The 24,365-nt window shown below is 40.9% G+C and overlaps 1 protein-coding gene across 1 annotated transcript; it reads left to right on the top strand.

Moving 5' to 3' along the window:
• The first annotated feature begins 1,113 nt into the window (after positions 1-1,113).
• On the top strand, positions 1,114-24,364 carry RAD21 (RAD21 cohesin complex component). The gene is made up of 14 exons (XM_065753656.1): positions 1,114-1,226; positions 7,613-7,786; positions 9,561-9,690; positions 12,843-12,942; positions 13,550-13,656; positions 14,989-15,192; positions 15,778-15,903; positions 16,095-16,217; positions 17,507-17,730; positions 18,052-18,214; positions 18,572-18,723; positions 19,905-20,054; positions 21,483-21,566; positions 24,114-24,364. The coding sequence occupies exons 2-14, from the start codon at positions 7,643-7,645 to the stop codon at positions 24,303-24,305; spliced, it is 1,899 nt and encodes a 632-aa protein (XP_065609728.1). The 5' UTR covers positions 1,114-1,226; positions 7,613-7,642; the 3' UTR covers positions 24,306-24,364.
• The last annotated feature ends 1 nt before the right edge of the window (position 24,365 follows it).

Below are 24,365 nucleotides of genomic sequence, written 5' to 3' on the forward strand. Positions count from 1 at the left end.
TGTTATAATCTGCAACGTGGAGACAGGAAAGAGCATTAAGAGACTGGAGCTTATGCATTTTTACATACTATTTGCTGGTGTCATCATCCATTAAGATACATTACCTGATATAATACATTTACACATAGCAGTGGCTCTTTTTAGACCCTGGGTAGGAAGATAGCCCTGGTATCGGGGCACCTTGATACCTTTTTACATAAAGTATGTATTATTTCAGAAGGGTTATATAATGAAGTTTATGTACTTGGGTTTCCTTTGGGCTGAAACCTGTCTCTTGTTCATCCATAATGTTACTTTATGTGCTCACATAACTTAACTGGTGCCTAAGGGCAAAGACCAGAAAGCTCCCCAAAACAGGCTCCCCATTTCCTTTCTCCTTTTTGCAGTCACCCTCTCCTTCCCACATTCAGCTACAACCACAGTTTTCTGTTTTACAGATTGGCAAATTGCAAACAAGAGAACAGTTTCAAATCTTGTTGAAATGAAACTACCACAAAGAAAATAAAAAAAGTCACAGTGGGGTGCATAGGTGCTTCCAAAGTAACACCGGCAGTGCCCCAGATAGCAAGAGCACACTACAAAGCTCAGAGAGAAGACCTGGTGCACAGACCTCGGGAAAGCAGGTCATAAAAAGGGGATGTGCATTTTCAGCGAGAGACGTTTCCTACAGGTTAACTAAAAAGCCAGCACTGCCTTTGAGGCTTTGGTGCTATGCTCGCTGGGTGGTGGGAAATGGGAAAGCTATATAGGGCCATACCAACACCAGAGAGAAGAGCCGCAATGGGCACCCACCACCGACCCAGCCTTGAACGCAAAGCCGGCCCTTTAAATCCCGCCTGTTGCCATGGCAACCTTACCGCGCACCCCCCCCCCACCCACTTCCGCCTCCCGTCGTTCCCAGCGGCTGCAGGGCTGAGGCAGTGCGCAGGCGTGCTCGGTCGCCTCAGCCGACCTCTGCCCCGCCCCTTTCCCGCCCAGCGACACGGAGTGGAGAGGATGCGCTCATGCGCGACTAGGCACTTCCTCCTGGGAGCCCGCCCTGTGGCTGCTATTGCGCCGCGCATGCGCACAGGAGGGCAATTTAACAGTAAACATCCTGCCGATTTGAACGGCGGCTTTGGGCGGCAGGAAGGGCCTTGGCCGCCATCTTGCTTGTTTGAGTGAGCGGCTCGGCTGGGTTTGGAGGAGCGCAGCGGGTACCCGGCCCGGCCCGGCCCCGGACGCGGGTAAGGAGCGGTACCGGCCGCGCTCTCTGCGAAGGATGGTGGCTCTGTGCTGAGAGCCGCACCGCCACTGCGGCCTGGTGGCGGCACGGGCACGGCCCGCAGGGAGCGCGGCGTGAGGCCTGGGGGGGTGCGGGGCCTCCCCGCTGCCACGGCTGGGCTACTGCAGCTGTACTGAGCCGGGGTCTGCGGGGATGGTGGATTTCTCTGCGTCTCAGCATAAAGCAAGGCGCTGTGTTTGCGTCAGTAACGGAGGAGGTCGGGATCTGCGTGATTCGTTGGCTTAGCTCTGTTAAGGTAAAAACAGCTTTTGGTCGCGTTCGGATGCGTGGAAGAGGATAGTCTGTATTTGGAGAAGTTACAGGTCACCGTTGTGTGAATGGGTGCGTTAAGCATGCTTTTAAGTATCTTTATTAACGTCGTCTTCCGTGAAGCTAGTTAAGTGAAAAATAGGAAGATGTCAGAACGTTAGGATCAGGCTCGAGTTGTGAGGGTGTGTTTGTGAGTGTTTGATGCTCTGTGGAACGCCAAATGTGCTGATCTGAACTACAGCTGAAGCTGGGGTGGGGGGGGAATAAAAGGAGGAGCAAAAAGTTAGCGAGACCTTCAGTAATCTTAGATTACACAAATTACTGTTGACTATTGAGGTTGCTGCTACTCCTCGTATCATGAGACTTCCCCTGGAAGTGAGAGAAGTTGCTCAGCTGATGCATGAATTTAACTATGAGGAAAAATGTTAAGAACCAAGTTTTCCTGCAGTCAGATTTGTGGGTGATGTGCAGGAAAAAAAAAAAAAAGGCTGTTCTCTTTATCAACTTACATGCTCTTAAGGAGTGTGTTAGTACTTGATTTCTGCAATTGGATCTGTACTCTGACTTGGAACTGCAGTTGCACTGTATCAATTGAGATAATTGAGGTAGGACCTTAGAAAAAAGATTCTTTTCTGCTGGATAAATGGACATGTTGAACCTAGGTGGCAGGACAGGATACTTGTTGGGATACCTGCAAGTGAAATTGAGGTTGTGGCTGGGACAAATGGAAACACTGTTCCTAAGGTTCAGTAATCTCAAACAATGGGAATTCTGAAAGATCTGCTGTTTGAATTAGGTGGAGTTAGTGGGTGGTGTTTCTAGCAGTTTGATAATGTAGTTGTGTAGTATATTGTAACTGGAGAACAGTGAATGCGTTTCCTACACACAAGAGATGTTTTGAGCAATTGCAGACCTAGTAGTACAACCTGTGGTGTAGGAAGTTGGAATATAAGGTGATGGAAATCATCTTATATTAAGGACCTGGAGACAAATTGAAAATGCTGTTATGTGTATATCAAAAGTGTGTCAGGTTGGGCTAGGTCAATTTCATCTTCTGAATAATTGATTTTGTGGATGTAAGAATTTGAAGTGAGTTGTCATTGAACTTCAGTAAAGCTGAAGCTGCCACAAAGAAATGTTAGCTCTTATTTTTCTATATTTTACTACAAGAGAACCTTACAGGTTATTGAAGAAAGGAGATATAATAATGCTGAAAACAGACATTGGGCCCTAAGAAGTTAGAATCATCCACCAAGGTTGGAAAAGATCTCAGATCATCCAGTCCAGCCATCCACCTGTCACCAATGCTTCCCACTAAACCACGTCCTTCAATATGTACAACATGTAAATGTTTCTTGAACACCTCCAGCAGAGATGCTGACACTGCCACCTCCCTGGGCAGTCTGTTCCAGCACCTGACCACTATTGGAGGAGCAGTATTTCCTAATACTCAACCTGAATCTCCCCTGGTGCAGCCTGAGGCCATTTCCTCTCTTCTGGTCACTGTTAGCTTGGAAAGGAGGCTGACTCCCACCTCATCACAATCTCCTTTCAGGGAGTTGTAGAGAGGGATAAGGTCCCCCCTGAGGCTCCTGTTCTCCAGACAGAGCAATCCCAGCTCATTCAAGTTCACAGTGGGGTTTGTAAAGACTGATCATGTGATCTTTTTTTTTCCAGTGCTGTCAGGTGTTCAGTGTGCTAATGGAACTTGATGGGGAGGTGGCCTAAGAGGTTGTGCCCATGCCCAGGAAGGTGAAGGCATGTAAGGACTGTAAGCTGGAGGACAGTTATGTAAAAAAGAATCAAATGTACAACTACAGGATCGAGATATCTGGGAATTAGTAAGCCCTCAGTTCATGATGTTTTTATTGATTTGGGAAGAGGTAAATAAAAAAGAGTGAGGAACTTGATATTTGGAAGGCTTTGTCTTGCTGCAGTGGTGTAAAGGAGAGGGCAGATGTCACAGCATGTGTCCAGAAGGGCCTATGATGGGAATGAGCAGATGCCAGTGTTGTGAGGCTTTGTGGGGAGCATGCTGCCCTTCTGGATTGGGGGGTGTAGTCAGCTCCGGCTGCTGCAGGTGAACAGGGCCAGGACTGGTGTAGCTTAAAGAAACAGAAGCAGTGTAGGAAAAAAGTGTGTGTGTTGGGGGGGGGGGGGGGGAGAAAAAGCAGAGGATGATAAATTGAAGTAGAATGCTAACACGAAGTTGAATGAATTATAATGACTGGCTGGTTTTGAAACCACAGTGTGGAAGGTGTCTGCTGATCAGTGGTTCACTTTGGTTCTAGAATAGCCTCGTGAAAGGAACAGAAGCAGGTGACAGAATGAGACTCAACCTTTGAACTTCTATATGTAAACACGGCCTAGTAGGGTAGCAGACAAGTAGATTTAATGGGTTGGAGTGGAGAAATTCTCATCTTCATAAAGCTGTGTATTTTTTAAGAATGTGAACTGTTATTTTTTAAGTTTCTTTCTGAGTGTGTTGAAGGATGGTGCTCGACTCTGAGTGCTTTTCAGATTTAATATACTTAACGTTTCAACACAGAAGAATTTTAAGACTTCACAAGTTTGAATTAATGGTTAAGATGAAATTTCACAAGTAGTGTCTGCCCAGTGTTTCTGTTGCTTTTTTGAGAGTATCAGTTGCTAGATACACAGAGAGGAACGTGAGCTGTCTGAGCTGTTTTAGTATTACTTTACATCTTCAGTTATTTTGTATGTAAAGCTATAGTGTTTAATACTTCTGCAGAAAGAAAGATATTAAAAATAAGGTGATGCAATTGTTGAGCAAGGTATGGGCAGAGGAACCTGAAGGCAGTAACAGCCCACTGAAGCAAATTCAAAATGAATTAAATCAAGTTTAAACTTTCTCAAAAGCACAATTGGACAGGGTTGGGACTTGATCCCAGCTGCTCTTGTGTGAATACATACTACTTCTACCTTGTTCATTTTTCTGTCTGTTTCAAAGTGCTGTAAGTTCTTAGGGTGAGTTTTAAAGTCTTGCTTCATAATCAGTCAATTTCAAAAGCTGCCAGTGATACTTTATCTTTTTAAAAGCAATCAGTTTGGCTTTTTCTTTTGAGGCTTTTGCACCCAAAGACAGGTGTCCTGTGTGTCTGCATGAATGTTCTGCCTCTCCAAAAAAAACCTAGCTCCTTAAACATTGATCCCAACCTTAAATTACACCACAAAACAATCTTTCTCTTTTTATGCACTGATATACTACCCTATGAATTAAAGGTCAGACATTAAAGTAAGAAAGATGTATGAAAAGAAAGAAAGAATATGTGAAGGAAGTAAGAGCAGCCCTTGCGGTCTTCTTTAAGCAATTGTGTTGGTGCTCTAAGCAACCACAGTTTAACTGCTGCAGCTGAGACGTGTGAAGACATGTTCTGTACAGCTGGTATAACCCAAGTCTTACAGTACAGCAGGTCCTCTGGAGTTTCTAAGTGGCGGAGACTCCTTACTGTGACATAGGAAGATAGCGATGCTTTGAACTGAAGTATTATTTGTTGGCAGAAGTTCGTTATAAAGTGCTTTAAACAATTTGACTCATGGTTTTTCTTGATGGATTTTGCTGTGTCAAGGCTTCGTTAATGACTGGAAAGAAACAGCCTCTGTCAGAAGTTAGTTCTGTTGGGTTCAGACTCACTTCAGAAGTTTAAGTACACGTGCAGTATATTCCTCCAGCCTTAAAGATTAGCAGCTTTTAGGTTAGAGCCATAATTCTGGTAACTGAGAAGATTCAAACCTAAAAAACGAATTGGCTTTTGTGGTGTAATGATTTTCTCTGTTCTTTGATTTAATTACTAATAGACCATACATTTTAAAACCTATTTCCGTATGTTAAGTCCCCTTATGGGGAGTACTTCAACTAGGACTGTCGGTTATTTGAAAGACAGAAATTGTTATCAGTGCCTGCTCCTTTTTAAAGAAGTCGAAACAAAAACCCCTCAACTTTGTGGTATAACTGATCTCTCCATTTATGGGAGTACCTTGCTTCCTCTCAAAGTCTTAGCCATTTGTGTTCTGCTTGGGTTATCACTTTAAATCCTGGACAGCAGTGTTAAGTTGCTTCTTCTGATCAGTCCAAAAAGTAGGTAACACGTTTAACAGGAAATCTTTGGGATGTTTTCAGGCTTACAGTTAGTAATATGCTTGAAGTTTTGTGAAGCCACGCTACGTATTTTTATGATAGTAAAATATTAGTGAACAATTGTTCCAGCTCTGTGAATCAGTGTGTGTTCTTTCACAACTGCTGGAAGGTTTTGTTAAGTGTGTGTTTGCTTTCCCCTACTCTTCCTCCTCATGTTTATGGGTAATTTACTGATCTGCTTCTCAGGGCAGTGCAACTCCAGGTACTAAAATGCTGTGCTACAAAGTTATGTCTCTGTGTATTCAGAAATATTAGAGTCCTTTGAGAACGTGTGAGGAATGAATTATCCAGTGGCCTTTGGGGCAGCATGAAGTTTTCCAAGAGCTGCTCAGAGGAGAAGAAAAGAAAGCTTTTACTGACCAGTAAGACTTCTGAAGTAGTTTTTTTTTGCTTCCTAGAAAACCTTACTTATTTCCAGCTTTGCACAGAGTGCACAAAACTAAGTAATTTTGACTTTAGTTAATTTGCAGCTGTTATGACTCCTGTCTTCTGAAGTCATAACATGAACTGTAATGCTTGGTATATGCTGTGTTAGCTCAAGCTGAGCATGACCTTCCTTTTCTTTAAATCGCATGTACTGTGTCTGTTCTTGGTTATGGACAGAAGTTGTGGCCAGCCTGTCTGTCAGACAGTTAAGTTTGCTAATTGCTTGGACAACAGAAGAGCTTCCATTCTGTATTTAATGCAGCAGAAATTCAGAGCCCAAATGGTTGACATTTACTCTTAGGAATCTACTCCTAGACATAGGGCTTTTCAGATACGTAGAGTGCTTCCACCAAGCCATGTGCTTTTTGTAAAGCATTTGCTATAAATACCAGCAACTTTGTTATAGCTGCTGTGAAACTTGTTTCTTTTACTGACAGGCTAGTTTCAGTCATCTAGTGTTTGTGTTGGTGAGACTCTCTCTGGCTGCTGTGTTTACCAAGGCTTTCTGTTTTGACTTGATCCCTATTTACTTGTAAATTGTGTTGGGTTGCTTTTGGAAAATGTGTTTTTAATGGTTAGAAATTGATGCTCCTTGTGTTGCCCAAGTTAAACTACACGTGCTTGCTGTGATGTTGGTTCTCAAAAGCCTCAGCTGAGCTTGCTGCATTTCTCCCAATTTTTCCATTACAGAATCACGTGCTTAACCTCACGGCAGGATTTAGCAGTTTTACATTGTAAGACCTCATGATGTCCTGCTTCCCCATGGCTTTACATGCTGGCATCTTTATCAGCAGTAAGAAGGTAGTTATTAGATTAGTAGGTAGTAGGTAGCTGCTAGGTAAAAGGAAGTCTTTCCGGCAGAGGAGGAAGAGGAGTGAAATCTTTGGGAAATTTGAGTAATGCAGTGTGTTTTCTCATTGCTTGGATAAAAAATATATTACTAAGTGGATTTGGAGATGGATAGCAGTCTGTTCAGAAATAGACTTGTACTTTCTGTTTTAAGAAAACATGGAGCAGTCTGCAAAGTTTATCACAATATTTTAAAATGCCTTGTTTTGCTAAAACAGTGTATAGTATAGTAGCAGCTACTCAGAAAGCTGAACTGGGAAGGAATGGAAGAGGCAGAAGACCATTGTGGCTAAGAAAAATGATACACGTTTGTTTTCACTCTGACTTGGTTCCATCATAGACTTTAATATATTCAAGGTTTTTTTCCTTGTAGTATGCTGAACATTTTACAGTTTTGTGAATGGTTTTAGTCTGTGGAAGGAACATTGATCACCATTCTTCCTGCTTCGTATTTCCTTTGCTAAGAATGTCTGTATTACGTATCTGACACCTGCAGATGTTGGCGTCGTAAGTCTTCTATACAAATTGTTTGATCTTAATGAAGGGCAAACATAAGGAGTATGTTTGTGAGGCTGTTACTCATCCAGAATTCTTTCTCTCTTTGTAGATAGATAAATATATATAATTTACCTTTCTATTTACAGATTGGCTCTTCGATTTAGACATCTGGGACCATGTTCTATGCCCACTTTGTCCTGAGCAAGCGTGGGCCGCTGGCCAAAATATGGCTAGCGGCCCACTGGGATAAGAAGCTAACCAAAGCCCATGTTTTTGAATGTAATCTGGAGAGCAGCGTGGAGAGTATCATTTCACCAAAGGTATCTATTTAACACTGATGTAATGTTATCTTGTACTGGAAAGAAATTGTTTGTGCAGGTGGGTAGTTACTATTTGAGTTGTGTAGTGTTGCTTTTCTAAAGCGTGAAAAGATCTTTTCAGATGTGAAGTACTCTTTTGAATGATTCTAAAGAGTACTTTCTTGTCAATTTTCCAATACTGGAGTATCATGCAATTCAGTTACAAAATGTTTTATTTTACATAAATGGAAAACTTATATCTTGATATGTTAAGCATCATTTAGAAGCAGATGTTTGCAATGAGAATGCTTGAACTTGTCTGCAAAGTTAACTTTTAAAGGTCTTTGTGCTTTCAGAGTTGTTACTGGAAGCTGCAGCAGTAATACTTGAAATATTGCTTATGCTTGTGACTGAAGTACAAAACAGGCCTTTTATCAACAGCAAATTGAAATAAAGACTGTGAATGGCTTGTAATGGTACTGGTTTTGTGAAGAGGTTTGGTTTTGTGAAGGGATGTTTCCATTCAATAATAATATGGCAGGGTGATGTAGAAGCCTTACTTTTGAACCTTTTTTTTTTTTTCGTTTGGCTTCACAGATGAAATTGAAAGAATATAACACTTGTGTGGTTATTGTGAAACCGGGGAGAATTTGGAGGAGCTCCTGTTCTTACTTTCTTTTTTTCCTCTGCTGCTGATAGAAGTATAAATAACCATTTAAGAACTAGTGGACTGATTTGGTTTTAACTTCTGTTCCTTAAGAGATGTTTGAGTAAGAAAGCCACTATGTAAAAAAAGAAAGAACATTTATTTTTCTTTTCTTTGGATTGAATCAAATATAACAGTGTTTCAATAATGCTAATCTGAGTTTTGGAAGAACTGCCATTTTTAAGCAAATACCTATAATGCAATTACAGAGATGCTTACTGTTGTAGTACAAAGTCATTTCCTTTAATGGCAGCCCTGGAAGGATGGATGTGGAGAGGATAATGTTTGTGGACCTAGCTGAAAGCTCCCTTCAGGAAAAGGAGAAACTCATAAGCACTCTTTCATATCTTTAACTTTGTGTAAGACTTTGATCAGTTGCTGTAATGTGAGATGACATGCAGTTTTGCATCCATAAAGTTTGAGGTTAGACTTTGTATGCTTCAGTCTTTCTTCAATACAAGTTACGTGTTCTTTTGAACTAAAACATTTAAGAAGAATCCTTCTCTGGAAACTTCCTATGGCTCTTTCAGTGCATAAAGTACTCAATTATACAGCAAAACGTTTAGGTTAAGGTGGAGAGCAATTGAAGCTAACTTTAATTTGACTGTTTATGAACATCCTTCATCTTCCACTGTTTTTTGTTCTGTAACTGGACAGATGATGGAGAGGTGGCAAGGTACTGTCTCTAACTACACCTTAGCTTAATCTCATCGTAATTTATGGCTTTCCAAAATTTGATTAATTCATTTATTTATTTTTCACAACTGAAGTGGCAAAGGTGTCAGTAAAGGATATGGTGAATTGTACTTTGTCCTTTTATTTGTTTTTTTAGCTTGACAGAGCAATGTTTGGAAATTCCTTAAGTGAGATTCTTACTAATTTACTTATTTCCAGCTTATCCTTGGATAATACACAGAGTATCATCTGCGACTAAGCTTTTCTTTCTGTCTTTGTTTAGAGTTTTCTACTGAATTTTATAATTATTTGGAATATTTGATATTACTGAAAAACTTAAACAATGCTGGCAGATTTAATCGGGGGGAAAAATAAGGCTACATCTAATTCACTGATTGTATAATTCTCTTCTAGGTGAAGATGGCACTTCGAACCTCAGGACATCTCTTGTTAGGTGTTGTCAGAATCTACCACAGGAAAGCAAAATACCTTCTTGCAGACTGTAATGAGGCCTTCATTAAGATTAAGATGGCTTTTCGTCCAGGTACCTATCTTTGTCTAAGCACTGTCTGAAGTTAAAAGATGTTATAAAACTGAAGGAGGTACAGAATTCTACTTTCTCTTTGTAATAGAATAGCTACCTATCCTACACCTATCTCGGATAATTACAGGATAAACTGTTTTCCCTAGTGTTGCTTCATGCTGGCTATGTGAGTTGTATGATGAACTTTTTTTTTTACTGAATTCTGAACAAAATCTTCTCCTGTTGGGGCTGATTATTTTTACTCAATCTCAAAAAGTAGCATGCTGACTTGAAACAATTTGAGGCACTTGTCTCTGTTCACAGTTTACTAACTTTGTGGCTTAAGCATTGTGGTGGTCTTGTTTGCTCTGAGATTCATTTATGTTTTAATCAGTTAACAGCTACAAATATCTAATTGCCCTGAAAGGAGAGATATGGTTCTTAGTTGCCAGCTGAAACTGTTGCGAAGGCAAAAAGACCAGTGCGAACAAGGAGGCCTTACAAAAAGGAGGAAAATGAGTGCTCACCCATGTCTAAAGATCTAGGCTCGTGGGGAAAGAACTCCAGAAAGGAGGGATTTCCAACAAGAGATCCTTCCTCATTGGAAGTCAGCCCTTAAATGAGGTCTAAGGGGAGTGAAGCCTGGCTCCATGGCCTTCACCTGTGCTCCCAGGGCTGACCAGATCTTTCCTTCAGATGCTCATTCAGTGGTTCGGGCTTTGACTTAGCAATTCCCATACACTCCTCCCCTTCAGAGCATAAACCAGTGATTGAGCCAGCTGGAGGGTTTTTCCTAATACAGAGATCCAGCACATCATGATGTTCGTACATTTTGCCTGTCACAGTACAAGTTGATACAATGTAAGATGATTGATTTTCAGTCTGTGGTTGATGTTCTGTTCTCCCATGGGCCAGTGCTTGATGGTGTTACTGGAGGCATGCAGTTGTTAGGTGCAGGTCCATCTTGTATTCCATCCCACGTAGGCCATCACCAGGTGTTGTTCTTGATTTCACAGCAACGCTGGAGTGCTTTGATGGCATTTTGCTCCTTCTGGTGATCCTGGAGACTCCAAAAACTCGTGACGTGTAGTAGAGATGTTTCAGAGGTACTAAGCGAGGGAGGTCTGCCCTCCAAGGCAAAGTACAGGCTGTATTCCTCTCCTGGGTCAACACTTCCACTTGCCCTGGGGCATGTCCCAGCCATCTGTACCACACCCTTTGGCCAGGTGTCTTTGACTGTGTAATTATATCAGGCACCAAGGAGAGAGTTCTGATCTGCCCTACGGGCACGATGGATGGATATAAAGGATATATTGGATCTGTCCTCATATGTTGCTTCCTTCATCCCTAATTCGTGGATGCACATTTGGAGGTCCTCCATGGAGGACCACAGGTCTGTGTGTGCCAGGATATCATCTTTATTAGGCTGGGTAATACGGCACACCACGAACCCATTAAAGAATGGTTTTCTTCATTGTGTGGTACAGTGAAGTATAGTCTCAGTCTGTAGCAGGATGTGAGGTTATAGATGCAAGTTTGGAGATTTCAGGTCAATTAACCACGGCACTCTCTGCCTCCATATCCCACAGCCGAAGGAACCATGAGGAAGGAACTCTCTTTTGTTTTTTGCCAAAATCTTCAGACTAAGTCCATTCATTGGGAAGCTGTATAAGATAAGGGCAGGCTGTAATGCGATGATGAGTTTGGACGGGAGGCTGTTGATCAGGGGGCACCCCTACAGATCTATCTTGGATTATTTGTTTTTTGTGTGACTACTGGATGAATTTCAAGAGCATCTGCCTCAAGTGGCGCTTCAAGATGGGATATTTCCTTTTAAAATACCCAGATCCAAAGATTCAGAGACCTGGGTATTCTCCACAGTAATACTTCAAATCCGTTTTACAGGGATGGCCAAACTTGATTTTTAACTTGTCAGTACACTAAGTTGTTCTGATCTTTCAGTGCGATTGCATAATAATTGATTTTCAATCTCAAGAGTGTTATTTGAGAGTTCTGCTTGATTTAATGTATTTAAAGGTGGCAATGCCACAGCAGGTGCAGCCAGCTGTCTCTCCTAAATAATAAGGTTATTTTTATAGAGATATTAAGGGACCCTATTTTTCAGATATCGTTGCAAGTTTGTAATAGGGCGTTCCCAGAAATCCTGGGATATGCCCTGGAAAAGTTACATTTTTTGTCCCACCTGTCTCACCAAATGTGAGGACTGTGATAAGTAAATCTGTAGAGTGAGGCTTATTCCTGGTCTCTCTGGGTGATGGTTCTTTGATTATCCATTTTGGAGGGAAAGAGTGGGCAGTGTTACTGAAGTATATTGTACTGAAGCATACCTTGGAATGGCCTGTGTTGTGTGGGTCAGAAGGCAGAACATGGAGCTCAGATCTCGTGCTGGTTACAGAAGGAATTGAATCTGCATTTCCCCTGCAGATGTCCTGACTTCTAAGCTTTTCAGTAAAACAGGTGCGTTATTACTACTGGCTCTTCTTAGTATTAAGTTACTACTTACTGCTGGCACCGTTTTTGAGTGGTGCCTTACCTGGTGGTCATACTCTAAGGATGCCCATTGAATAGCAGATAAAGTATTAAAAAACAAAGCAAGAACCAGACACTGATGTGCTTTAGATCCTATTGCTATTTTAAACACAGAAGCAGAAGATTTGTGTGGGTGGCCCAAGTGCTGTACTGGGAATTAATTAAGAAGTTAACTACCCTGCTTCTGGTCATTCAGTCAGTTCAGTTATTGTGTTATCACTGCTTAGCACAACCCAAACTGTAAAACTGCAGCATCACAATCAAGTGATCTAACAGATACCTGCATTCACAGATAGACGTACAATGTTGTGATGACATACAGTGCCTGCAGTAGCTGCATGACTCAGCATTGCACTACACAAATGTTTAGTGACCCAAGGCTGCAGTTTCTTGCAGGATTATGCACTTTAGTACAGCAGCTGGAGAAGTAGCTGTTTTGCTGTTGGCCTGAATCCCAGTGCTAACATTATCTAGGATTTCTTCGTAAGTGTTAAGCATTGTTTCAACTCAGCAATTTCAAGACAGTAAGTTGATGAAGGGAACAACTTCACTGTTAGCACAGGGAGAAATGCTATCCTTGTCAGGAATGGGAACTCATGTCTGTGTTTTTTTTTTTTCTGCAGGGGTTGTGGATTTGCCTGAGGAAAACAGAGAGGCTGCTTACAATGCTATTACCTTACCTGAGGAGTTCCATGATTTTGACCAACCACTTCCTGATCTGGAGTAAGCTGATGATTTTCTTATAACTTAATATTAATGAGCTATCTGTAAGCATGGCAAATGTACGGCTTGAAGAGTTCTTAGCCTTAAAGAAATAAGTGGGCTTCTGTTTTGTGGATTATTTGTAATAGAACTTATTAAAGCAAGCCACACCTCAGAAATGGTCCATTTGTTTTGTACTCACTTGGATTATATTCTAAATTTCAATTGCAAAAAAGAAAAAAAATGCTTTTCTAAAAGAAGTACTGTAACACACAGCTGGGTTTTAACATAATGTGCTTACTGGATACATTTTTTGGTGACTATATTAATAGCTCTCGAGTTGAAAGAGGGTAGTGCTGGGTTTAGTTATTTAATTGGCCTTAACAGCGGCCCAGCATAACGGTGCTCTAAGAGAGGTTACTGATACATTTTCCAGGAGGTAACACAACTTGAATGAGAGGTTTTAACATTAGTCTTAGTGCTTCAAGTAGGAAATTCTGTTTTGTTTGTTGTCAACTTTTTCATTGATATAAGTGTGTAGCAAACTAGGAATTTCAGATTTATCTAAGGGTTTGTCTGTTTGTGTGCTTTAATGGAGATTTTAATAATTGCCTTCTGTTTGTTTAAGTGATATCGATGTGGCCCAGCAGTTCAGTTTGAACCAGAGCAGAGTGGAAGAAATTACAATGAGAGAAGAAGTAGGCAACATCAGTATCCTCCAGGATAATGACTTTGGTAAAATCTTGTGTATTATTATGTTGTTCCTAAGCTAATTTTGATAACTGTGACATTGTAGTCATGCGATTACTAGAGAATTCCTGCTAGTAAGTACAAAACCAAATTGGATCAATCATGATGTGTTTCCATATGTTCAGTTTTTATGTTGGTTTGTTTGTTTTTTTCAGAAAGTCTCCCTGCTGTTACTCAGCAAGCTTCTAGCTGCTTACCTAAACTTGAAGAATATTCCGTCAGATTCATTAGTGAAATATTGTATCAGTATTAATTTTAACATGTGATGTGAATAAGCCAGTTGTCACTTGAATTTTAAGCATGTTTTCTGTCAAAAAATGTTCAGTTTTCTAAAGCTGAAGCAGTTAATGGTGACAGATTTGCTGATGTTCCTTTCAGTATCTGCTCAAGGATAATGTTCTAAAGACTGAAAATATTATTCAGAAAATATTTATCTTTGGATAGTCCAAGTGTAATAACGTCTGTAATTTAGAAATCTTAAGTGTAGTTTGAGTATTGGTTGTTGTTTGATTTGATAGTTTGGTCTCTACATGCAACTCAGACTCAAGGCACAGGATTTAACTTTTTGAGTAGTCTTTGATTATAAGATCTTGCTAAAATCAGTTTCAAAAAGATTTAAAGAGGAGATGGGTTTTTTTTTTAATTATTTGAATGTTATTTTTGCTGTAGTATTGATGAGTATTATTTAGGGTCACAGAAATTATTCAAGGGATGGAACATCTGCCTTGTGATGATCAGCTGAGAGAGCTGGGGCTGTTCAGCCTGGTGAAGAGAAATCTCTGGGGAAACCTCAGAGCCCCCTTTCAAGTATCTAGAGGGGGAGCTGTGCAGAAGAAGGGAATAGACTCCTTAGCAGGATCTGTTGTGATAGACAGGGGAAGTGGTTTCAGACTAAAAGAGGGGAGATATAGACTGAATAGAAGAAAAGTTTTATAAAATAAGAGTTGTGAAGCCTTGGAGCAGGTTGCCCCGAGATGGAGTGGATGCCCTGTCACTGGAGGCATTCAATGTCTGGATGGACAGCTCTTTGAGCACCCTGCTCTGGTTGTAGGTGTCCCTATTCATTGCAGGGCAGTTGGACTAGATGGCCTTTAAAGGTCCCTTGCAACCCAAACAATTCTATTTATCTGTTAACTGTGAAATTAAAGTAACTATGACAGTGGTTATTTCAATATATTATTTTGCACTTCATGAAGAATTAACAGGATTAAAATGATGAAAAGGTCTTACAAGTGAACCTTTCTTGATTGTTTAGCTAGGTCCCTCATCCCGTACCAGTTCCTCAGCAGTCATAGCTGTGAAATCATATTCTTGCAGGTGACTTTGGGATGGATGATCGTGAGATGATGAGAGAAGGTAGTGCATTTGAAGATGACATGCTAGTGAGCACCAGTGCTTCCAATCTTCTGCTGGAACCAGAACAGAGCACCAGTCACCTTAATGAGAAAGCTAATCACCTGGAATATGAAGACCAATACAAAGATGATAATTTTGGAGAAGGAAACGATGGTGGAATATTGGGTACGTTTGAGAAATTAATATATTTTTACTCCCTCCTATACATAACCTTAGTATTCTTTTTGGCAAGGAGGATGAGTAGTTTGTTTACTCTGTTACTTTGGTCCTCTTAAGTAGTGCTTTCAGCATTAAGTTCTGTTTTATGAGTAGCAGCATAGACTGTACGTCCCAGATGAACTGCTGTATCATTTAAAATGAAGTAAAACTAAATCATCCATAGCTTTTCCATTCTCAAAGTAACATTCTTTAGAGAAAAACACAATATACAGCTATTGGACTCCTTCAGATGGTTTCATTAATATGTTACAAGTTAAATTAAATGCTTCTGCTTAAAGTACTATGAAACTTAGCAAGGTGCAAATATGTGGCAAGTGTACTGTAATAAAGTTTTTCTGTAAGTTCAAAATTGAAGCTGAAATTTACCTTGGAAATTCACTTGTAATGGCTTTTCTGTCAGCCTTCCAAGTATAGGTTTCTCTAACTTTTTCACTGTCTTTATCTGTGTTCTCATAAATTTGATTGTACTTCATTATAAACTTGCTTGTACTTTGTGGGGGCAAAACTGATGTTTTCATACGGTCGTTTCAGATGACAAACTCCTCAGTAATAATGATGGTGGTATTTTCGATGACCCACCTGCACTCTCAGAAGGTGGAGTAATGATGCCAGAGCAACCCCCCCATGATGATATGGATGATGATGATAATGTATCGAGTGAGTATCATCTAAGGCTAGAACTAGAATTATTTGTTTTCAACTGATTTTATTAAGAGTCTAATTTCTTAGCAGTATGATGAAGTGTATGAAATGTGTTAGACCATTTTAAGATGTGGAGGAGAGGATAGGAAGGGTAGCACAGTTTTTGTTCTGGTATTATAGTGCACTGTGTTTGTTCTTACTGACAGTGGGTGGACCGGACAGCCCAGACTCTGTAGATCCAGTTGAACCATTACCAACGATGACGGATCAAACAACTCTCGTTCCCAATGAAGAAGAAGCTTTTGCTCTGGAGCCTATTGACATAACTGGTGAGTAAACTGCTTGGAAATATTTTCTTTGGATCATTCAGAGGCCATCTTAGTGTGATGGTGTAGGAATTAATGTCTAGCACTTCTACTGGCTCTGCTTCTTAAATGGAAAGGAATCCAAGAACTGAGTTCTGAATTCATTTTGTCCTAATTTTAACCTTGCAGTGTTTCTGGACAGGTGACATGTTTCAATAATCCTGGAGGATGCTGGTTTGTAGCTTTTGCAGACAGTATGGATGCAAAATTCTGTAGCTTTTGAGGAATGTGTTAAAACATGCAATGAATTGGAAAATACCTTATTGTATCTTCAATTGTAATGTAGCATCTGTAGTGCAGTAGCACTGTCACTGTGGTATTTTTGGTGGCCAAGGGTGGCTGTTTAAATTGTGAACTCTGCTTAGAGCAGGAGTGATCTTTTTTTCTAGTACAGCTTTAATGAATTACTAAATCTAGCAGATGAATCTCTTTATTTGAAGCTCCTGTAAACTGGAAAAAGACAGAATTTCAGTAATGCAAGACACTTGCTTACCTTAAGTGATATTGTATTTATTTCAGTATGAACAGATTCCTGCTTTAACATAAGCTTTACTATTTTAAAAAAGTAAAATAAAAGTAAGATCTGTTTTTAAAAAAAAAGTTTGTCCTGTATTTTCTGACAGGACTCCAGACCCTGATTTGTTGCTTGGCCACTTAGTAAGCCTTGGCACTGCCCTCTGGTGGCAAGCTAGCAACAGAGGTCCTAGCTGATCCCCTGGGACCAGCAATGGCAGTGTTTGCCAGGGCTTCAGGGTCTGCTGCTGGGGGCCAGGCTGTAAGCAGTTTCCAGTAAAGTCTTCTAGAACAGGATGAGAGGTATAGGTAAGATAACCACCCATATTAATGTTACCAAAGTTCACATAGGGCTTAAGTCAAAAAAAGGCCTGTTATGGTACTTCAGCTTTTTTGGCCAGTGGGACTTCACCTCTCAGGGATTTGCTCATGAAGAAAACCAGCCAAACAAATGACGAGGGACAGACATGCACAGCTAAGGATATTGATGATGATAAGAAAGATTCAGTTAGACTGTGAGTCTACATGGAAGGATTTGTAGGCTGTGAGGCAGTATTTGTAGTGAATAACATATAATATAGTGTTTTTAGGTTTTCACAGCTTCCGTGGCCAACATCTCCTTATTCTTGTGGCTGCACTGTACATTGGCAAGTAAGGCCTGTTGAGAAACATGTATGATTTCTATTACAATGTGGTATCTTGATGAGCTCACCTTCATTAACTTTTAAAAATCTCAACAGTCAAGGAAACCAAAGCAAAGAGGAAGAGGAAGCTCATTGTGGACAGTGTGAAAGAGCTGGATAGCAAGACCATTCGAGCCCAGTTAAGTGATTACTCTGATATCGTTACAACGTTGGACTTGGCACCCCCTACGAAGAAACTGATGATGTGGAAAGAAACTGGAGGAGTTGAGAAGCTTTTCTCTCTGCCTGCGCAGCCTTTGTGGAATAACAGGCTACTGAAGGTAATGTTTTTGTACAGATTAATTTCTAAATGAGCTGTGTTCAGGATTATGCCTCATTGTTAAATACCAGTATTTCATTTACAGTCTAATGGTAGGGGCATTGCTTTTGCTTTTTTGTTCTTTCTTTTTACGAAAGACTAATTAAAAATGACAGAGTACCAATGCTTAAAATATTTATCAGTTAGAAAAATAATTTTTCTTGTTTTCAGTGTTGGAGAGGAGATTAAAAAGGGGGAAAGAAAGATTGCATGTGATTGCTTTGTCTGACATAAAAAGACATTGGAAGCTGCAATAGTGAGCAGTTTAACCTTTCCCCTGTAGCTCTTTACTCGTTGTCTGACACCCCTGGTTCCAGAAGACCTAAGAAAGAGGAGGAAAGGTGGAGAAGCTGACAACCTCGATGAGTTCCTTAAAGACTTTGAGAACCCAGAGGTCCCCAGAGAGGAGCAGCAACAGCAGCAGCAACAGCAGCGAGATGTCATTGGTTTGTTTGTCATTGGTCATTTGGTCAAAGATGCTCTGCTTTCCTTCAGAGCTTGTTTCTTTCCTCTGTTCTTAATATTAAAGTCGCTAAACTTAATGAAGTAAGGACTATAATTGCTTGCTTAGCTTTTGTACAGTCCCTGACTTAAAACAGCTTTTTTTTCTAGAGCCAGACGACAAATTTGATTTGATCCAGTGGATTAAATGGGTATTGTATTGGTTTGTATACACATCTGTACCAGGTCATTGCAGAAGCTACGCAGCCTTTTAGGGTGCTTCATTCTAGATAGTAGGTTGGACCTTGACACAGTACAGCTTGAAATTACATGACTAAAACCATTTTTATTACGGAATGTAGATGAACCAATTCTGGAAGAACCAAGTCGTTTACAAGAATCCATGATGGAAGGCAGCAGGACCAACCTGGACGAATCTGTTATGCCACCTCCACCACCACAGACTGGTGTTAAACGCAAACTGCAGCAAGTGGAACCAGAACCAGTGTTACCAGTAAGAATTATTTTTGTTAATTTTAGTTTTAATGAGAAGTATCTTAAAGCAGAATGTGACACAGATCTGAGACACTGACTTCCTTTGCTATCAGGATACGTTGGAGTAGTCCCAGAATCTCTGAGAGCAGTCTTTATGGGGTTTTTCTGAAAAGTTTGTGTGAGCTTTCCCCCTAAGTCAGGTAGGGTAGGAACTGATGGTGTTTCATGCAGAGGAAGTCTTCGAGGAATAAATTATATCAAGACCTTCTGCTGTGCCAAGTGTGTATTAGGAAGGACTGTGTGAGCTACACAAATTCTTCCTTTTGAAAGATATTCCCAGTGGTCCACCATTAAAAGTTCAAACAAGAACGGATCTTTCAGGAGAGGTTTCTTCTCTGTTATGGAGAGACTATTTCTTGTCTATTCCTTCTGTAAAAGCTGTGCTGCAGTATGAACTGAAACCATACTTTTAAGGGGGAGAAGAAAAGTGCAGAATGAAAGTTATACTACTTCTGAATGCTAACCTGGTGAGGAGGAACAGTCCTGGATTGTGCAGTCTTTCTCATGTTTGTGAATTTTTTATTCCATTTCTCATGGGATTACGAGTTACTTGCTGTTGAATGAGACAGATATCACATTGTCTTACAAAAAGCAGAGCTCTGGATGAAATTGGTATCAACTGTTAGTGCTGAAGTGTATAATGTGATGGGAGAACTTGGATTATGCCAACAACATGAGGCCTTTAGGTAAATGTACCTTTGAGGTATCTGCTGTGTGATGCTCTCAGATAGAAGTAAATGCTTAGAGACTTCACAAAGTGCCTCATTCCTAATTCCTTCCTGCTTGTATTGCAGGGGAAAACGTTTTGATATTCTGAAGGTGTCTTGTTTACCATAACACTGACATAGTTTGTTCATACAGTACTGCATCTGGTTACGTGTGCTGATCCAAGAAATGAGATCAGTAGTTTTGCTAGAAAGACTTTTTCCTTAGTGATAACATAACTTTTGTTTGAGTAGAGTCTAGAGGATGAAAAATGTAGGTATGGAGAGCAAGCCAGCACAAACTTCTCATTTTTCAAACCTTCTGATGAGTGGCTAAGAGTTAGAGACTGGGATTTTGTGGAACTCTTTTATAGCATCAGTACTCTATTGTAAGAGCACCAATGAATTAATTCTCTCTGTTCCACCTGTCTTAAAGCACCCACCATCACAACAGTTGGAAATACCACCAGTAGAAATGCCTCCAGAGGAGCCACAAAACATCTGTCAGCTAATACCAGAGCTAGAACTGCTGCCAGAAAAAGAGAAGGAGAAGGAAAAAGAGAAAGAGGAGGAGGAAGAAGAGGAGGTAAGAGCAGAGCCCCTTAGAAAACAACAAAAAAGAAGCGATGTAAAAAGGGTTTGTGTGTTCCCTGGCACTGTTTGATTTTGTATTCAGGAAGTGCCAGAAGAGAGGGTGCTTCTCATGTTCATAGGTTCATAAGGTTGGAAAGGACCTATAAGATCATCTAGTCCAACCATCCTCCTATCACTATCCCTGCCCAACTACTAAATCAAATCCCTTAGCACCTCATCTAAACGCCTCTTGAACAGCGCTAGGGATGGTGCCTCAACCACCTCCCTAGGCAGGCCATTCCAGTGCCTGACCACTCTTTCAGAGAAAAAATGTTTCCTCAGGTCTAATCTAAATCTTCCCCGGCGCAACTTGTGGCCATTCCCTCTCGTCCTGTCATTATTTATCAGGGAGAAGAGGCCCACCCCCTCCTCACCACAACCCCCCTTCAGGAAGTGGTGGAGTGCAATAAGGTCTCCTCTGAGCCTCCTCTTCTCCAGACTGAACAATCCCAGCTCCCTCAGCCGCTCCTCATAAGACTTGTGCTCCAGACCCCTCACCAGTTTTGTTGCCCTTCTCTGAACACGCTCCAGGGCCTCAATGTCCTTCTTGTAGTGAGGGGCCCAAAACTGAACACAGTACTCGAGGTGCTTTGTTTTAAGCAGCTCTCTCTAAGTGTTGATTCTTTATGCAAGAAATTTTGGGCTTTGATTTTCTTAGTAATGCATCAAGCTGTTCCTGTTTGCAGAGAAATGTTACTTTGTAGGTGGAGTATAATCAAAACGAAGAAATACATCTTGACTTAATTTTGAGAAATAAAAAAAATTGTTTCAGTGGTGTTTTCTGCTCAATTTGTAGTTCTTGAGTTAAGACTGAAAACAGATAGTACTCACATGTGTTGCTTTCATGGTGATTTTGTAATTACAGTTTTGAAATGCAACTTTCATTTTAAAAGCCATATGCAGTACATCTCCTAGAAACAAGCAATGTTCCAAGTGCTTCATTGGACATGGTCAGCTCTAGTAACAGCTCCTTTTTGCAGTTGTTAGTGACCCCTTTTCCTTTCTCAGTGACTCCACTTCCATGCTGCCGTGAGAACGTCAGTGTTTATTAATATTTGCAAAGTAAAAGAATTGTTATTATGCTTGATAGTAACAATCCTAGATTAGACAAGTGTTTTTTCATAACTGGACTAGTTTGCATTGCTAGTTGTCAGCATGACACTTTGAAGTGTAGTCATAGTGGCTTGCAGCCTTACTTAGATACATCAGCTCTCCTGACTGTGCGGGCTGTGCCCTGTGGATCAGGCTGTCTGTGCCCAGTTACATTGTGTCTGTCACAATGGAAAGAAAAAGCTGCACTGATACATAGAAGTACCTCTTCTAGAGCTTGGTGTGTGAGGAGATGTGTTGTATGATACATGTGAGTTCTGGCTGCTTGCAGGAGGAAGATGGCACGGGGGGTGATCAGGATCAAGAAGAACGAAGGTGGAACAAGAGGACTCAACAAATGCTTCATGGGCTTCAGGTACACCTTACAGTTTCCCTTCTATTAAAGTAGCTTTTGAACGTGCCCGCTGGCACTGTTGACCTGAAGTAGAAGTTTAGGTAAAGCCTTTATTGTCAGAAGATAGAGTTAAGATATCAGCTCTACCACAGGAAAAAATTCTTGTAATGGGATAAATCATAATATACTGCCACATTTTTTCAAGTAACATTTGAAACAAAACTTTTCACTGAAGTGTTTTCCAGCCACACTTGGTATGCAAGTAAGATTCCCAGAAATGCCATTTCTAAAATAATTGAGTTTGTGTTTTTGCAATGAAACCTTAGCACCTCCTGACTTTGAGCTCTGTGAGAACAGGCAAACATTGTCAAGGTCCAGGAGCAGAACTGTTTTATGGGATGTTTGCTTCTAAGTGGACTAGCCTGAAAACTTCTGTGCTATGGTAAGCTGAATCTGCAGCAACTGGGGAAATATGACCTTGACTCTCAAGTGCACTGTTGCTTTTCAGCAGGTGGCTTCAGACTGCCATTGTCACTCTGCACAGACAGAATCTTTTGTAGAATGGCTCGTAGCTTGCTAGAATGAAAGGGGTTTTTTTCTGATAAGAAAATTGCCTCTAGTATGTACTTGAATTTGAGCACAAACTGGTGCCCACTTGCGTGTAGGTCTGCCTTTTGCTTTGAAGTCTGGTTTGTAGTTCCTACCCATTTCTTCCTTTAATTATTCAGCAACTCTTGAGATTGTGGTGTCACTGGAGTGTCAGTCCTACCCCTCTTAAGCTGGCTCTGTTTTCCAAAGTCACCTTTCTTGGGGTGAAATTAGTCTCCATCTGCTGATAAAAGCTCCACATCACTATTGTATCTCTGAAGTTCTGTTACAGTTGTGTGAGGAAGGGGGGGTTGGGGTTGTATGGTTTTTTTTCCTAAGAAGTTGCTGAGTTTTCAGTCAGGTTATGATTTAGCAGTAATTTCTGTTTATTCAGAAATACATAATCAAGCAAAAGCTTTAAGTTTCTGGAGCGTGAGCATGTGACATGGAAGGCTGATGTGAATGAAGTTGGGTTTTTTTGCTTGCCTGCAAGAATTCCACAAGCTGAAGATTGTTTTAAACTGTTTGTGGATTAACCCCAGTGGGCGGCACACCATCACTCCTCACTCCTCCTCAGTGGGCTGAGGGATGATATTGGGAAGGTAAAAACAAGAAAGCTAATTGTTTGAGGTAAAGATGGTATGTGTAGAAGGTGAGGTATAGATGCTTGCATAAGCAAAGCAAAACAGTGAACTCATTCCCACTTGCCATGGGCAGGCAGGTGGTCAGCTGTTTTCCAGCAGACTAACACAGTAACTCGAGACATGCCCTACGCTCCCTCCCCTTTCTGTCATCCCCTAGCTTTTATTCAGCATGACGTGGTATGGTACAGAATATTAGTTGATATTCCATATCAGTTGGGGTCAGCTGTCTTGGCTTTGGCCACTTGTAACATCTCGTGTATTTCAGAGCTTCCTTGCTTAGGGGGAAGCATGACAAACAGAGAAGGCCTCAGTGCTGTGCAAGTGCTGCTTAGCAACAGCTAAAGCATCGGTGCTTTATTAACACAGTTTTGATTGCAAATTCAAAACAAGGCACCAGATGAGCTGCTATGAAGAAAATTAATTCTGTCTTAGCTAAAACCAGTGCAGCTGTCAATTAAAAATTATTTTTGAAGTATACAGATGTTTAGCTGGTAATGTTACTTATTTTCTCTGTTTGATTGTGGGTTTCTTAAAAGAGCTTCAGAATTTGCTTTGGGCCACATGTAGCTTTTTGTTTGATTGTCTCTTCCATGTGCCCAAAAAAGGATCAGACTGGAGAGCTGAAACATTAAATCTGTAATGAGACTCAAAGTGAGGATCTGTTTAATGTAAAGTAATTTCATTTGGCCAGCCTGATATCTTTTCATCTTGTAGATACTCCAGAGTAGACGGTTCTGTTTCAAACTGAAGACATTAGTAGTTTTTCTAGGCAGCAAACAAATGTATTTCCCTGAATCTTTTCTATTCTGGCCAAGACTGAAAAAACATAAACAGCTTTTGGGTACTTTGTTTCAGACAAACAGGATTTTGAGAAATAAGCAGGCTTTCACCTTGGGAAAATGATGCCTCTTTACAGAACCTGAGCTCCTGAGTTATATCTCTTTTTAAGCAATAGTTCATGATTCTGTTTGGAGTTATTTTCATTCTGAGAAGTACAGCAGGCTTTTTTAGTTCTCGCCAGGACCGTTTGTTCTGTAGTCACAAAGCTGGCTGCCTGTCGATACCAGAGCCTTTGTCATGCTGCAGTGTTGGTGCAACACGTGGCCTCAGGAGTGCTGTGGCTTTTTTTACCCATCTCTGGGAAACTTACTGGGTTTCATTTAGATAAGATCCGTGTGGAATTTGTTTATGTACATGTTATGGTGTCCCTGTCCAGCGCTGAGTCTGTCACAACCCTTCCCAGTATCCTGACGGTGATAACAAACTGAACCTTGCCAGTTGCTCTTCATGCTTACAGACTACTTTAATTTGCCTTATCGATGTTTGCGTTTTTCAGAGAGCCCTCGCTAAGACTGGAGCAGAATCCATCAGCTTGCTGGAGCTGTGCAGAAATACAAACAGAAAACAAGCAGCTGCAAAGTTCTACAGCTTCCTGGTACTTAAGAAGCAGCAGGCTATAGAGCTGACCCAGGAGGAGCCTTACAGCGACATCATCGCAACGCCCGGTCCCAGATTTCATATTATTTGAATGGTTAGAGACAGCAGAGCTAGTGTTGTTTCACTGGTGCGTACGTGTGTTGCCCCATCT

This window comes from Cyrtonyx montezumae, unplaced genomic scaffold (genome assembly GCF_038088225.1).
Source record: "Cyrtonyx montezumae isolate F1298 unplaced genomic scaffold, pur_monq_1.0 scaffold_8, whole genome shotgun sequence".
Classification (NCBI taxonomy): domain Eukaryota; kingdom Metazoa; phylum Chordata; class Aves; order Galliformes; family Odontophoridae; genus Cyrtonyx; species Cyrtonyx montezumae.